Here is a 16683-nt window from a genome sequence, read left to right as displayed (position 1 = left end):
CCTCCATGTAGTTCTATTGATCTGCGCTTCTGTGAAAAGCCATCGGCTCAATGGAGCTAAACCTGCCCATTGATCATGGCCTTTGGAGATGGCAGATGGGGGATATGTGTGTATCTCTGTGATTGTGTGTGTGACACTGAGTATTTTGGCAAGGACATGGTAGAGATAAATAGCTAAATAGCTGCCCCCTCCCACACACACACTCTCACACTAAAGTATTCCAACTTACTTATATTATGTAAACTAACTTATTACACGGCTCTTCTTAATGCTGTAGAATGCTCCATTCACTTGAATGGGGCTTCCCAACGTTCTGTGGTCAACTATTTTTCCATATTTGACCGTTGCTATGCATAACTGACCGCTGTCAAGGGAAGTGGCCTTTTTGCCTCGGATTCACGTCTTTCGTAGCACTCCGCAAGTAGTCCGGTAATTTATCAACCTCAGTGTATTCCGTTGCTTAGCGACGTCAGCTGATCTGATCTTGAGTTTCAGTTGATAGAACGCCGGTCATTATCGGGAAAATAAGCCCCTTCAGGGCGAAGCAACACCCTCCGCTTCGCGTCGGGGTGCTGTTCGCCCTGTCAGGGCTTATTTTCCCGATAATGACCGGCGTTCTATACATTTTCCCTTACTTATTTTAGACAACTACATTATACATTAAGCCAGTCATGGGCGAGAGAAGTGTAAGATTGTTTGAGGATAAATGTAATTCATTAAATTTCTACTGCCCTAACCTGCCACCCATGCATTGGAATGACATGTGTATGACACACACTGCACACAACACTTGAATGTAGCCCGTAGGTGTATTTAATATGTTAGTTGACACAAACACACAGACATGTCTCCACAACACTATTCATCTTTTCCTCTCTAGCAAGTCATGACCTGATATACTGCCAGGTGGAATTCACAGCATACTGTGTCATAGAGCATTCATTTTTCTGTTCAGAAATGCCTTGCACTGATATTCTAAAAGAGAACATGTATCAACGTTCACTTGCTACAATACAGTGCACTACATTATGTAACACAGCATATATGTGTCCCACACACACACAATATGGTCCACATTTCTTTCCAGTTTATGACTGATCTTGGTCCTCAGTCACCACTTTGAGCCTCCTATAGGCCTATTGAGTCGAAGCGTTTACTTAGCAGCTAATGTTCTGATTCGCCATTTCACAAGAGAGTATGGAATCTATGCGGTTTTCAACTGGGCATTTGTGTGTATGTATGTGTGTGTGTGTGTGTGTGTGTGTGTGTGTGTATGAATAAGTGGATGGATAAGTGTGCGTTATGAGGGTACATGCATTCTCTCTTCCGTTGAGTAGGGGGTTATAGAGATAGATTACCCATAATCCTCCTCATGAATTTAGTGTGTTCCACCTCTCAGAGCAGGCACTTTCCTTAAATTACGGCGGTATAAAAATATCACTGAGATATAAAATGATGATATGAGACATGAAAGCCCACTAAGCCGCTCTAGATTTGACCATCTGCCAGCCAAGTGCGGCTCAATTTATGAAAATGGCGATGTTGTGATTCACAGTCACACACACAAACACACACACACACACACACACACGCAATATGATGTAGCTCAGATACAGTAAAAAAATGTCCCTTCCCTTTCTTTGTCTGAAACACACATACACACACATATACACACATAAACATGCAGACACACACACACACACACACACACACACACACACACACACACACACACACACACACACACCACAAGAGTCAGAAACGTTAGAGATCTGCTGGTACAACTTCAAGGATGATCTGTAGTGATCTGTTCATGTAGTCTGCAAAAAAGACACAAGGAAAATATCAGTCAGTTTGGAGCGTGACTGAACATTGATCTATAAGAGTTTGATCAGGAGCATTTCAATTACAACCCTTGTTGACTGATTCTTGACTATAGTATGTTAAAAAACTAATTTATCTACTCAAAATGGAAGTATATTAGTATACTGAAGGTAGTACTGACAGAAACCATTTAGCTGCAAACATTGCTTTTGTTATTCAGCCAGTTGGTTATGCCTGCCCTTGAAACAGCACAGTTACTTAGCAAACCTCTATTCCCAAAGTGACTGGGGATCAGGGAAATGCAGTGTGTTCTCAGTACACACAGCTGGCATGCCGGGGAGCTGAATGAACGGCCTTGAAGTTGCTAATGCACGCTTAGTTCTCCTCTAGCTGAACCACAGAAACCAACAGCCACTGTTCATGGAGTTTCTAACAGTCTCCCAGTTCAATTCAACCGGATGCCAATCAATTCATTTCAATGCGGCTTACATAATGGTATTTATATTTGGGAGTTGTCGTCGGGGAGCCAACACGTATTGTTAAAGAAACCAGTGATCGCCAAGCACAAAGGCTTTACATCAAGTGTTGCATTAACAATACTCTACAGTGTATAGACAGATTATTACCTTCTGTGACTGTATCGCCTCTAAACTCTCTGACTAAACTCCATTGAGGATTTTTATTTATTTTTTTACCTGTGAACCTGAGCAGCCATTTTGGTTTATTTTTGTAAACGATGAAGATGTAGTACGCGGGGATGCCCGTGAGAGAGATGGCAAAGCCAATGCCCGTATTCACCGGATCCGAGTACAGAGAGAGGAACACCATGAGGAAACAGGTGAAGGAGAAAACTGCAGGGATGAAAAGCGGCACCTGTGAACAAAAGAAAGAAGAAAAAAAAGAAAGATAGAGAGAAAGTAAGTAATGCTTGTATCCAGTCAGGTCCACCTAACTTCATTTCATAAAACCGTTTATTTATCATGTACTGATGACACAGGTCACTCGAAAATCCCACCTTGACATTTCCTTGCATCGGGAAAGACGCAGAGGCAGACTTCCCATGAACTTCCCTTTGCAGTAATAGATTAGAATAGGAAAGTGTATAGACTCACTTATGGGAGTAACCCAGGAATGTTACCTGTCCTGTGAGGGAGAGACCGGACTATTACCTGAGCTAGGCAGGTATGGACAGAATAGCATCATGTATGTCAGGTATAGGCGCCGTGCCTCACCTTGAACGGGCGTGGCAGGTCGGGTTTTGTGTAGCGCAGGTAGATAAGGCCCAGCACAGCCACGCCGATGAACAGCCACCGCAGGAAACTCATGAAATTCAACAGGCTGTAGATGTCACCTGACCACAGGCTCAGCAGTGTCATGGGATACTGCAGAAACCGGACAGATAAGCAAAGGCCAGAGACATGTAACACGCTTTGTGTTGGGCCCAACACGGCACTGGACTTGAACCTGCACCCTCTGACGTGACAGGCTGGCCTGCTAGCAAGGAGGCTAAAGCTAATGAGTGCCAGTGGCTGTCACTAGAGAGTGAGGTTTGCTCGGTGTGAAACTTGGTGCCGACCACTGTTACACAAATAATGGGACCTGGGCCATTACAAGGTCATCCGGGCGCTGCTCTCACCAGTATGATGACTGCAGGCAACGGCGTGTGTCTGCGGATGTGGATCATGGAGAGAACCTCTGGGAGATGACCCTCGCGAGATGCCACGTAGAACATTCTGGAACAGCGAGAAAGGGAATAAGGTGTTGGAAACAAACGCAACATAATGTTTGTGTAATTAACAACAATATCTGTAGTGTGAAAAGTCAGTGAAGGGAATGTAACCTAGGTACAACAGAAGGAGACAGAGAGAGAGAAAAGGGAAGAGAAAGTGCTTGTCTAATAAACATTAACCCGGCGTAATACACATCTGTGGGGGTTCAGTTCTTCCGAGCCAAGAGTACCAGGCCAGCAGATGCTGCTGCTAAGGTAGATTGTCAGAGGGTTTGATGCTAAACTGCTGTTTACAACAATAACATATGGACTCACGTCTGTGCCTTACACCACACTTGAAAACTTAGAGTTGTGTTTAAACTGTAATCTATTCAGCAGTTTGAGGTTTGTGGAGGCCATAGCCTTTGTAATTGTTGCTAATGTAGTGCTGTTGCGTTCACTTACCAAACAGACAAATGCAAGCAGGAAGTACCATAGTCTTACTGCATTTAATACTGGAAGGACTTACCATTCATATACTGTCAATATCAAATATATCAAATCTTTCAGGTACATTTGATTTATTATATTCATAGATAATAGATTGCAAAATAGATTTGAAATGGGTCAACTCCAGAGGAAGTGATGAGAAAATGTAACCCACCTTGAGAAGGCAAACAAACATCCGTTCATGGAACCAAAGCAGGATAGAGAAACAAATATGGGGACTGCAGTTGAGAAGTTTCCTAGCACCCTCTCAGCAAAGGTCTGTGAAAGAGAGAGAGAGACAGACAGACAGACAGACAGACAGCGGGTGAGAGAGATAGTAAGAGACAGAGGGAGAGAGAGAGAGAAGATGGTATAGTGAAGACAATTAGAGTGGAAGGGCAAGAGGTTGAACATAAAGTAGATATAAAGAGAGGAATAAATGGTCCAGGAAGACAGGCAGAGAGAGAGAGAGAGAGAGAGGCAGAGTGAGACGAAGAGATGTTAATGAATGCAACGTCATCAGAGCAAGTCATCAGCTCTCTAGCAACGGGGGGAAATCTCTTCTCTAAACTCCCAATCAGGAGAGATGGCCTGCTCCTCCTGAAACACTCACTCTCCTTCAGCAGAGCACAGGCTACCCAGCCATGCCTCCTCCCTATGCCTCCTCCCTGCTTAAAAAGAAAAGAAATAAATCCGGAAAGCTCCAGATGACTCCATCAAGGTGGTCTAATCGGATGAGGAACCTTTCAGCCTGGCTTGCTCCCCTGGCAGTAAACCCTCCACCTCCCTGCCCCCCCCCCCCCTCAACCTCCACCCCATCCGCCCTCGCTGTTATTCAGGGGCTGTCATCTCTGCTGACGGAAATATGATTACTCTCAGAGAGCTGGGAACCATTTAGAAGAAAAGGGGTGGCTGCATTAGATTACATTTATTTTGATGAGAGGGAAAGAGAGAGAGAGAGAGAGAGAGAGAGAGAGAGAGAGAGAGAGAGAGAGAGAGAGATGAAGGCAGAGGGAAGGTGCCCGTCTGGGGAGGAGATGATGATGATGGGCTAAGTGAGGTTTAAAGTGGCCAGGGGAACGGCCATCACTGATCATTCACACCCACCCGCCAAATAGAGTTAGGCAGTGAGCGGCAGAGGGCGTGGGGAGGGGGTTATAGAATTGACCCTATGAGAAGGCTGATCTATGTCTACCGATGGGGGTGGGGGGAGTAATGCTCGGGAAATAAAATGCAGCCCATAAAAAAAAAAACATTCCTCAATTCTAGAGAATCGTGCGCTGTTTCCGTAAAACGAGATTTGCAAGTGTCCAATTTCAAACGCATATAAAACTGGATTTAGGAGAGTCCAATTTCAAACGCATATAAAACTAGATTTGGGAGAGTCCAATTGTATCAACGCAAGCAATACAAATTCTATAGAAAAGCTTTCTTTGTGGTGCAGTATGCTCCCATAGACAGACAACTAATAACAACGGACTAATGGGATGTTAGAATGCAATTGAGTGCCCTGCAGGTGCAAAAGTATCAATTGAGGAAAACAACCGTGCAAAGAGGGAAAGAGGATATCCTGTGAGTCTCCCCCCTGCTTCCATCCATGGGTATCCATCTTATCCTCCATTCTACATTCTCACTCCGCATCTCTCTCTCTTCCACTTTCTTCCACACAGTTTAAGTTTAGGTATTTGGCAGATTTTTATTTCTACTACAATCTGAAATGTAATATTATTATCCACATTTTGTCGCATTAATCTAAACTTAAATATTTTATTTTCTATATTTTTATTTAGTTAATATTCTTTTTTTTCAAATGTTTTGCAAGTGGCTTTGGACAAAAGCATCTGCCAAAAGCCTAAACTGACTTATCACTATTCTTCACATAGAGGCTAGGCTGTCTCTTACCACGGCAACCGCATCCGATGCCAACAGCTCCTCGGCAGTCATTACGGCATAATACGCCACGTTAGTCAGCACGTAGCATATCGTCACTATAGCCATAGAGATGCAGATGGCCAGAGGCACTGTCCTGTCAAATGAAGGGTAAGAAACATAAAAAGATGAATACTAAATGTGCCAATTATTAAATTCAAAGCAGCAGCCAGAAATAGGCAATTAAGTAGTTGACGACTGGTGACTGACCACACATGAAAAAGGGTAAGTCCCCTCAGTAGTACAAAACCTTCACCAAAGCCACTTTCCTTTATTGCACTACTGGATCTACAGGACTGAATGGCTGAATACCTACCTCTCTGGATTCTCCACCTCCTCTGTTACAAAATTCAAGTAAAACCTGTTACAGGAGACAGATGACATGTTTCAGTGATCTCGTTATTATCCTCTGTGTAATTATCTCACGCGCTGCTCCGTGATATTGAATTATATTGAGCTGATCTGAACTACCGTGCTCTGAACCGAGCCTAACACAACTAATGTGACTGAAATGAAATGGAACAGAATCAGGCGGTAATGAGGTGCTGTGAACTGCGGTGGAATGGTTCTCTCACCAGCCTGCATAGGCGTACATCCCTGAGTAGAAGGCCAGCGGAAGGCCAGTCAACTGGACACTCTCCAGCTGAAAGGCATTTTCAAAGTTCTGTGTATTTCCTGCAAACACACAGAAAAGCCACCCATTATGGATATGTCTATGCATCCCATTTCATGATTTTGTTTACTGAGTACTCGTTTTATGTGTTTGGTGAGGTGCCTTTGTGAGGAAAATGAAGCAAAGTATGAATGTGAGCGCGCAAGAGAGAGAGACAGAGAGAGAGAGAGAGAGAGAGAGGGAGAAAGTGAGAGAGAGAGAGCGAGAGAGAGAGAGAGAAAGACCGTTTCTGAATGTCTTGCAGTTTTGAAAAAAACATTTTGCAATTTGGAAAACATGTACATGAAAATCAGGACAAAACCTGACTAGACGGAACAAGAACCTGATATGATATGGAATAAAAACTGTTAATGGTTGACTTTTGGATGGTTGGGATTGTAATGCAGCTGCCCCAGGAGGGCCCTCACACCTTTGTAGAGCTGATAGAATCCAGGGATGATGATGATGGCCATGGCCAAGAGCTTACAGCCGGTGAGGAAGATCTGTAGCCTGGCCGTCCAGCTTACACTCATGCAGTTGAGGTACATCACAGTTGCTGAGGGAACACACACAAACAAACAAACAAACAAACAAACAAAGGTGTAGATCATGTGTGTGCCAAGCCAAAAGAAGATTTTCAAGTTTGTCATGTTATGGCTACACAAAGCCACTTCAGCTGTGGTTTCTAATTCTGTATTTTATTCTTCTCTGTATGTGTGGAAAGATCAATGATGGACAAGTCAACATACTTTCAGGGAACAAGGCCTAGTGCTTATGAAGTAATAAAATATTTCCCCTCCCACATTCTGATGGTAACTTAAATTTAAAAAAAGAATTGACTCAACATTAAGGCACTTGAAATGTATCTCCTTGGCGACTGATATTATAGTTCCTTACATCCATCAATTAAGACACTGATATTTGATAAACATAAAGCTACGGATTATAGAGGAAATGTGTGAAGTTCTGTTTTTATATTATCCTACAAAGGTAATTTGTCCGTGAAGGTGTTTAGTCAGTGTTGTGCAGTATAATACTAGCTAGAAGGTCTCTGAGCAAAAGGAGGCTTTTCAGGAAGTGAAGTCGGTCTGCTTCATAGACCTACTTATGCCGATGGAAGTAGCCAGTTTGATTGCGATCTCAGGAACCCCGCAGGGAGCAAAGATAGGCTCTAGAATGTAACGTCCAAATGCCAAAGAAATCACTGCCAAACCTGCAGGCCTAACAGAGGGAGATGGTTTGTGTAGGAGAGAGAGAGAGAGAGAGAGAGAGAGAGAGACAGAGGCAGAGCAAGACAGAGAGAAAGAGACATAGGCAGAGAGAGACAGAGAGAGGTACTCAAATCACATCTACAGTATATACCAGTCTATTGATTCCTTAATGCACAGTTGCTAGTATGAAAATCAACACCTGCTTCAACGCTTACGATGGTCCTTCCAGGAAAGCAAGACCATTCAATAACTGTAGGTAATCTCAGGAATGCGGCGAGCGCAAATCCATTCATTTTGACTATGTCTATTGAGATTTAGGCTAAATCACTCACATATCACACACACACACACACACACACACACACACACGCACACGCACACGCACACGCACGCGCACGCGCACACACACACACACACACACACACACACCTACACACACACACACACACACCTACACACACACACAGTATAGCTGCTGGCCCTGCTTGGACTTGTTTACTTCTCAGAGACAGATAAAGACACAGACGGGAGGCTCTGGCGATCCGGGCCTTGCGTACCTTATTGCAATCAGGTCAGCCCAAAGCCGGACGAAAGCCATGAGAGGCCCAAACGTATCCAGGATATATATGTAGTGGCCCCCAGACTTCTTGATGCAGGTGCCAAGCTCTGCGTAGGAAAGTGCTCCTAATATGTGGGAAAGAGGGAGAAAGAAAGATACATAGAGAGAGAGAGAGAGAGAGAGAGAGAGAGAGAGGCAGGGAGAAAGGGAGAAAAAAGGGCAATCAGAAAACAGACACGAGACAAACAGAGTGGGGGGGGGGGGGGGTCTGAATGAAAGAGAGGTTGAAACGGACGTCAACAGTGTGAGATAGTAGTGGCATATGAGGCATAACAATAGGGCCTTGGTGTCTGGCTTGGAAAGGAATGGGCTGACGGTCTCGTGTTGTGTCTACCAGAATCACAGAGCTTGGGTTGATAAAAAGGCAACATTTTCTTGTCTTTCAGTCAAATGTTGAATACATACGCCCTATATGACTCTTTCTGCAAAATACCACATAATCCACAAAAACATTCCCAAAACTGACCTCAAATTACAGTTAAATCAGACTGTAATAACCTGTGATGAGGAAGAAATACCCAGAAACCTAGACACACACACTTATGCTGCATGATTACAATGCATAAGCGCTGCAACACAAACACATAAACACAAAAACACCCAGGGTCTGGGGGCTCATAGACCATCTGTCCTGTGTGACAGTCTCAGCTGGTAAAAGGCCTACGAACCGATACCTCTTAATTAATCTAATCACTATTGTTCATTCTGAAACACAACACAATATACACAACTCCAATGGCAAAATCCACCTGGCTAACACCCTCACTGGAGTATTCTGTATCAGGGGCCCTCGGTTCTGGTGTAGAGGACTGGTAATTGGGAACGGAAGGAGATCTAGACTGTCTTTAGAGATGTGAGTGCAGAGGTCACAGAGCTGACGTCTCTTAGTCATTTCATCACATTTCCACAGTTACACACAAAGTAGGCACGTCAAAAGTGTGATAGGAATGAATGTACTGTATAAATGCAAATGTGTGTGTGTGTGTGTGTGTGTGTGTGTGTGTGTGTGTGTGTGTGTGTGTGTGTGTGTGTGTGTGTGTGTGTGTGTGTGTGTGTGTGTCTGTGTCTGTGTGTGTGTGTGTGTGAAACCTGCTTCACGTCACTGGCTGATATGTATCATAATGACTTCCCCAGTCTCCGCCAATAAAATGGCCAATTGTAACTAGTCACCCTATCACTTCCTCTTTCACTGCCGCACAGAATGGCAACCGCAGTGGCGCATGGCGATGTAACACCTGCTCGTTTGTTTCCTCATTCATCAGACTGGCACCATTTCCACAGGTGACAGCAGAAGGAACTAGCTCTAGGGGAAAAAAGTATTTCCTTTCAGAGCTGAGTGACACGTTACACCCTGAGGGAAACTTCTGTTTCTGTGATATGGGTATAAGAGTACTGCCTAAAACAAACATCATAAACTTTCAATGAGTTTGTCTTTGTGTGTGTATCTCCCACTGTCACTATGACTTAAAATAAACATCCTATCACTAAGACAAAAAAGATCATAAATTGAAAAAATGATTGTCATATTTGTAGGACATAAAACTATAAAAGAGTAACAGCAAGCACGCTTGTTCTGAGTTCACTGGCTTGCTTTGAGTTCCCCCTACACACACACACACACACACACGTGATTCAGCAGTCTGTGTGCGTGTATGTGTGTGTGTGTGTGTGTGTGTAGTATGGTCCATGACAATGTGAATGTGTATGGCGGCCTCTCACCAAACAAAGACAGCACTCCACAGGCAATCCACACCACCAGCGACATTCCCACGCTTCCCGAGTGCTTCAGGATCCCCTTGGGGGAGATGAAAATTCCCGCTCCGATGATGGTCCCGATGATAATTGATATTCCCCGGAGCAGGGTCACCTTCTTACGCAGCACCACCCTGCCCTCAGGGGGCTCTTTCTGAGGGGTGAGGTCCTTATTGCCCCCATTCTGAGCTGCTTCTGCCCCAGAGGAGGAGGCGACCCGTCGGGACATTTTACATACAGAAACACACACACACACACTCTCACACACACACACACACACACACACACTCACACACACACTCTCACACGCACAAACTGCAGGCTAACAAGCCTGCAAAACTTTCCAACTCTTCTTTTTTTTTGCCACCTCAACTACTACACACGCATACACAAAAACACACACTCACACAGAGGTACACACTCACACAAGTGGCTCAGTCTTGCTCTGTTCACTGTCGGTAAACATATGGCATGTGAATCCTGCCCCTTTTCTGCCAGTTCCTTCACTGCCAAAGAGCGAGTGAGAGAGAGAGAGAAAGAGAGAGAAAGAGAGAGAGAGAGAGAGCAAGTGAGAGTGAATGGGAAAGAAAGAGAGAGAGAGAGTTAGTTGATAAGGAGCTGTTTTCCGGCTACTGAGTAAACTCCTGCTGTGCCGTGGCCAGTCAAAACCAACAGCCAGCCCCAGAGCTTTACCCTCCCACTCTTACGGAGGTCTCTCTTTCTCTCTCTCTCTCTCTCTCTCTCTCTTTCACACGGCCGTTCATCCTCCCCTCTCCCTCTTTCTTCCCCCTTCTCACGTGGTTACTGTTCACAGTCGCCTCAGTAGATTCCTGTCCTCGTCTAATCACAGGGGTGGCACTGGAATCCATACACTTAATGGCAGCAAAATGAACACCTGTTACACAACCTTATTGGAGCTTCCGTCTTTGTCCTCCCTTCCGCCGTTGCGCTCTTTTTTTCTCTGTATTTCTTTCTCTCTCTTGTTGTGGTTCACTGTGTTTCTCCCCCTCTTCATTCACACACCCTAAGGCACTAACTCATACATACTGGCAGGGTTTTTACTATCCTTTATTGACACACACACACACACACACACACACACACACACACACACACACACACACACACACACACAGGAACTTAGTGGTTTTTGGAATGTCATTGTGCGTGGGGGTGTGTGTCAGGGTGTCTGCGTGTGTCATCTTAGAATGACTAGACCATTCACTGTCACTGTATGAGCTAAGTAAATGATGCAATGTTACATCAGACAAAAAAGTGATGCAACCTTACATCAGGCCCATGGCAGCAGTGTCCCACTACTGAAAGAGGAAAAGCTGGAGTGTTTGATAGTTAAGTATGTTCAGTCTCACTTGAAAGATGCGTTTTTAGTGTAGGTAAAGTCATACCATTACTGTTACTGAAATGTGGCAACTTTGTTTTGGTGAAGTTGCCATGGCAACCTCTGGCACATTACGTGGAACAGGAACTGGACTGTGGTCTAACAGAGGACCAGCTGGTTCAGTTTGCAGACATTACACATGCTACGACCAGAATATAGCAACACAAAGAAATGCTCAAGTTCAAGGCATTGTGAAATTTGTCATTTAACAGGAGATAATTCACTGTTTCGATCTTTTGAAAGTATTGTCATTTGAGTGATAATTTGTTTCATCTGTGTATTTGTTGTCGGTGTTACTTGTTTTGCGGTTTTTCATCTCTGCAGTAGACATGTTTTAGTTTGAGCTCGTCTGAAAAACACTGGAAGGAATATCAACATTTTACACACATTGTTACTATTCTTGATAACAGAAATAGTTTTTCATTCCAAATGTTATAGATAACAATATGTACTTAGAAACAATATAAAGTCATGAAAACACCAAAAGGATATCTCTTTCCAATTTGAGGTCAATCAGTGAGATTTTATGGTGATCTGCATATTTCTCCATAGTCGCGTAAAAGGTATTCTGGATGTATATGGGGGGTGGGTGGGGGGGTACTGTTTCATTTAAAGGGCTATTTAGGTAGTCAACAAACAAACATAAAGTACCTGACACATAAACTTGGGTAAAAAGGTTTAAATTGCTGGGGTCAAATTGACCCCAAGGATAAAAGATGTTAGTAAATTTGAAGGTAATAGGAGGGTTAAGAAAATCAACAAACTTCAAAACTCACAGGTATCCAAGCCTGCCAGTTATTTGTAATTTACACAAGATAAGGTTTAATGATTAAACGGAAAAACATTGATCCTACTCTGTTCTGCTACAACAAAAAAGAATGGAAAGCATCATTCTTGCTGAATAAGGGTTAGGATTTTTCCTTATTTGTGCTAAATGCAGCATTGTGTCATAAGAATAGGAAAATAGCAGGTTGGCTATTTTCAAACTGTGAGATGGGGAGTTGGAGATGGTGAAATACTATGCACAACACCAAATATTACAACAATTTTAGTTAATCTCCAGGTGTGTACTTAGCCTGGCGCCACTACCCACATTTCACTACATTCACTGTGGTCTGGACACACTCCATTGGATTCCAGTTGGACTGGGAATGTAGCAGTATATCATTAGATCATCATTATCATGTAGCATTGTATCATTAGATCACTGATCCGAATTCCCTCAAATCCATAACCTCATCAACTTAACTTCGCCTCTCTAAGGGCCTAATGGCAGGAAAAAGCAGAGCTGAAATAGCAAAAGCATGCTAGTTTATGCTTACCATTTTTTGCGGGGAAAAAACGAAAAAGAATAACTTATACATATATCACCTGTATTTCTTCTCTGAATTAACTGAGAATTGTAATAAACGCTCTGAGAAATATTGCTTTCACTGGACGTGCATCCCCCGCAGAATTGACGCATTTATTTCAGATGAGGCACCTGATATTGATATCCAAGGTCACACGTGTGGAGATCGAAACGCTGGAGGGGTGAGGAAAGATGTAATTTAACCCTCCTGACCTCCAACCATTACATCAGGTGGAGAAATGGGGGTGGGGGGTTGGGGGGTTGGGGGGTTGGGGGGGTGGGGGGGTGCAGTTCAGCCAACTTCATTGTTTTCATTCCCTTTTGATTTATCTCCAACTAAGACTGGATGAGGTGAAAGGCAAGGGCGGAGAGGAGAAAAGAGGCATTTATCTTTCCTTTTCTCCTCCACTTCTTCCTTTTTTAAAAACTGGCAGTGTCCCATTCGTATCCATTTTTCCCCAAATGCCTGATGAAACAGTGTGCAAGAGTGTTGAGGCTCTCATTTACAACCGTGGCAGGGAGACTGTGACGGGGGACTCCAGGTTAATATCCCCCTATAGTGACAGCCCCGGTACACCCGGTGCCCTAAGCAACCACACATCTTTAAACTCTATTCCAGTGGGTGGGTGAGGGGCTTAATAAATTTGCTATGCTCTCAGTCAATGGCACCATAACCCCCCCAACTGTACCAAGAACTGTCCTATCGGTGTCATCATAACCCGTGAGAGTAGACGGCCTTGGCTAAGTAACGTTTTTTTTTTTTCTAACAGCAACCACATGTGGATATTGATCGCCGTGCCACATTACAGCGCAGTGAATGCAACCCAGAACAGACCCCGGCAACAAATATCCCTGTATTCCTTTGGAGGGGATTGAGAAAATATTTCCCCCAGCACTTTCCCTAAGCGAGCGCACATGTTTGAAGACAAAGAGACACAGACATGGTGCGGGGCTCTGAGGGTCTTGTCCAGAGGCTGCTAAGCCAAAGGGATAAAGGGACTGATGTCTCTGATTGATCAAACAGAGGAGAAGGGAGGAGAAGAAAAGAAGGGAAAAAAAAGAGAGAAAAGCCTGTGTCTGTCCTTCGCCTGGAGCAACTCTCCCTCCACTTGCCTGGGTGAGTAGGGACTACTTACACAAACCACCATAATCTCTGTCTTTTCTCTCTCTCTCTCTCTCTCTCTCTCTCTCTCCGTACATGTGTGTGTGGTGTGTGTGTGTGTGTGTGTGTGTGTTTGTGTGTGTGTGTGTGTGAATCCGTCTGCGTTTGGACTGGAGCCACTAAAGCTTAAGTAAAATGCTGTGGGAAACCCTTTCTTCTCCAAACTTAAATCTCTCTCTCTATTTCTCCCCCCCACCCCCACCCCCCTCAAACTATGTGTTTGCCTCTTCTCTTAAATTCGCCTCTCTTTTCACTACCTCTCTTTTTCTCTCTCACCCCTCATTCTCTCTCTCTCTCTCTCTCTCTCTCTCAGACAGGGTGAGTTATTTTCTGTGGTGAAGTCAGTGGCTTGACTGATAAGTGGCATTTGCCTGAGAAGTTGACAGTCTGTGTTCCTCCTTCCTCCCGAGCCTCTGTGTCATTAAAAACTAATTTTCTCCCGGGGGGTGCGGTGGGTGAGAGAGAGAGAGACAGAGTGTTTGCGCGCGCGCGTGCGTGTGTGTGTGTGTGTGTGTGTGTATGTGTGGAGAAGAAAATCACAGCAAACACACAGCAGCCTGCATGAAGGCTTGGGCACACATGCACATAAATCATCAATAGACAAACACACACTCCAAATGCATTCACAAACAGAGACACACATACACACACACCGCCTTCATTCTACATCTGGAAAAAAAATGCACACCCAATCTAGACATGCACACATTCTTAATGACGCACAACTCTCACACACAAACACACCCACACACACACACACACACACACACACAAAGCTGGTGAAAAGGCTGGCTGCCTGTGCTATTTGTGATGATGATGAGAAGTGTCAGTCAGGCGTAGCTCAGCCGGGCCTTCTGTGTGCCGCGATGGGGTCATATTATTCACCGCCAGGGCCAGAGCGGCCGACAACACCCATAAATATAATCCCACTATCGGGGTGTCTCTGCCACGGTCAGGGCAGTGACCGTGCCATTACTGTCAGGACACACACACACATACATACACACACACACACACTGGACCTTCTACATGTGTGTCTGCCCACCCCAGAGACGTAGAGCCTCTCTCCAGGGTAACTGTTTGCTGGGAGGATAGCAGTGCACTGGAGGCAATGGAAGCGCATCACGTCGTGTGTAGCTAGCTGGACAGCTCTGTGCTCTGCCTCTTGGGTAGAGGTATAGAAATGCTAAGAGGGGATTCTGAGTTGTCAATGGAAAGAGAGGAGGGCAGTGGGGTCAGCCAATAATGTCCACTAATGATGTCAGTGGTGAGGTTGAAGCTGACTTCATCCGCTGTGTGAGAGAGAGCGGTTTTACATTTGGATGCATTTTTACCAAGGAGAGAAAGAGAGTGGAGCGGTAGAAATGGCTCGCCTTGGAAAAGATTTCATTAATAACATGTGGAGCTGACACATTGCTTTCTGGACATGAATTAGTCAGCAAAACACAAATATGATCCGTGCTGTAATTCATAATTTAATCTGTGTGCCTGTCGAGGGAGAACTCTGAAGACCATGCCATTTCACAAAGATTATTTTTTTCCTTTTGTCCATCCTGTCGGTGTTGTTAATATTACAGAAGATGTTTTTGTTACATTTCTAACAGTTCATTTCGTTGTTTGACTTGTTGTGTTATTGACGTGAGGCGTGAAGCAAAGTCTGTTGGAGTTGAAACAGCAATGAGCTTGAGGTGTGTTTCTCGGGTGCAATTTATCACACACAGTAAGAATTACAGGTGACGGTGAGGTGTGTGTGTGTGTGTGTGTGTGTGTGCAGGGCCGGCGATTGCTATAGGCGAACTAGGCGACTGCCTAGGGCGACAAATGGGTTGGGGGCGCCCTCAAGTGTCGCCCTTGGACCTACTTCCCATTAATCATAGTTAGAATAACAAGCAAATAAAAACATGTTTAGTAATCATGATCATCTGAGGGCGCCCCTTCAGCCATACGTTTACTTCAACCTGATTTTTAGATTGAATTGATGGTTATTGTCGATGGGGGAGGGCGGTTGCGTTAAGTTACGTTACGTTAGTTATGTGAGGGCTCCTGCACACTACCAGGGTGGGGTGAGCCGTGAGCGTGTCAGCTACGTGACATTCGCAAAAATGAAGCGGTCAAAACCACCTGGAGCACAGGGACGAAAACGAAGAAAGGAAGAAGAGGAAAACAAAGCCAAGTATAAAGGTAAGTCTTCTCATCTCAGCCATTAAGGTGTCAAACGAAATACATGTAGTATTGTGCATCACCTAATATTGGACGTTTCATTGATGTCATTAAGGCTAGCTATAGCTAGCTAGCGACTGTTACTTTGCTAATTTGCTACGTAGGCTATTACTAGCAAACGTAACTTCACTGATAACCTACATGGATGTAAATGTCAAAAGACCAGTATCTGGATAACGTATGCTAGTTATGAAAAGTACAGTTGCTGTCTACATTCATTATAAATGGCATAAGTTCTGTTTAGTGAATTCACAACTAGCAGGTACATACACACACAGTAACCATTTTGGGGATAGTGGTGGTGTTCACCCTTCTGTACAGTTCCTCCCCAGGAATATACTAAATGTTTTGTTTATTTTTGTTTTAA

General features: G+C 44.3%; 1 protein-coding gene across 3 annotated transcripts; it reads right to left on the bottom strand.

The window, feature by feature from the left end:
• Positions 1-790: 790 nt before the first annotated feature.
• On the bottom strand, positions 791-11277 carry slc7a11 (solute carrier family 7 member 11). 3 transcript variants are annotated; one of them, XM_042710776.1, is made up of 13 exons: positions 10982-11277; positions 10152-10690; positions 8371-8497; positions 7708-7823; positions 7033-7158; positions 6526-6625; positions 6267-6311; positions 5924-6047; positions 4197-4300; positions 3461-3557; positions 3057-3206; positions 2520-2697; positions 791-1820 (listed from the first exon to the last, which is right to left on the bottom strand). In XM_042710776.1, exons 2-13 carry the CDS (start codon positions 10411-10413, stop codon positions 1765-1767), a joined length of 1485 nt encoding a protein of 494 aa, XP_042566710.1. In that variant the 5' UTR covers positions 10414-10690; positions 10982-11277; the 3' UTR covers positions 791-1764. The 3 variants fall into 3 exon arrangements, with proteins under 3 accessions (XP_042566710.1, XP_012689359.2, XP_031443416.1); XM_012833905.3 differs by lacking the exon at positions 10982-11277 and having other exon boundaries at positions 10152-10949; XM_031587556.2 differs by lacking the exons at positions 791-1820; positions 10982-11277 and adding an exon at positions 2937-2967 and having other exon boundaries at positions 2626-2697; positions 10152-10955.
• Positions 11278-16683: the final 5406 nt, after the last annotated feature.

Source organism: Clupea harengus, chromosome 20, assembly GCF_900700415.2.
Source record: "Clupea harengus chromosome 20, Ch_v2.0.2, whole genome shotgun sequence".
Classification (NCBI taxonomy): domain Eukaryota; kingdom Metazoa; phylum Chordata; class Actinopteri; order Clupeiformes; family Clupeidae; genus Clupea; species Clupea harengus.
The sequence above is the reverse complement of the archived record's forward strand: the minus strand, read 5'-3'. Positions and strand labels throughout refer to the sequence as shown.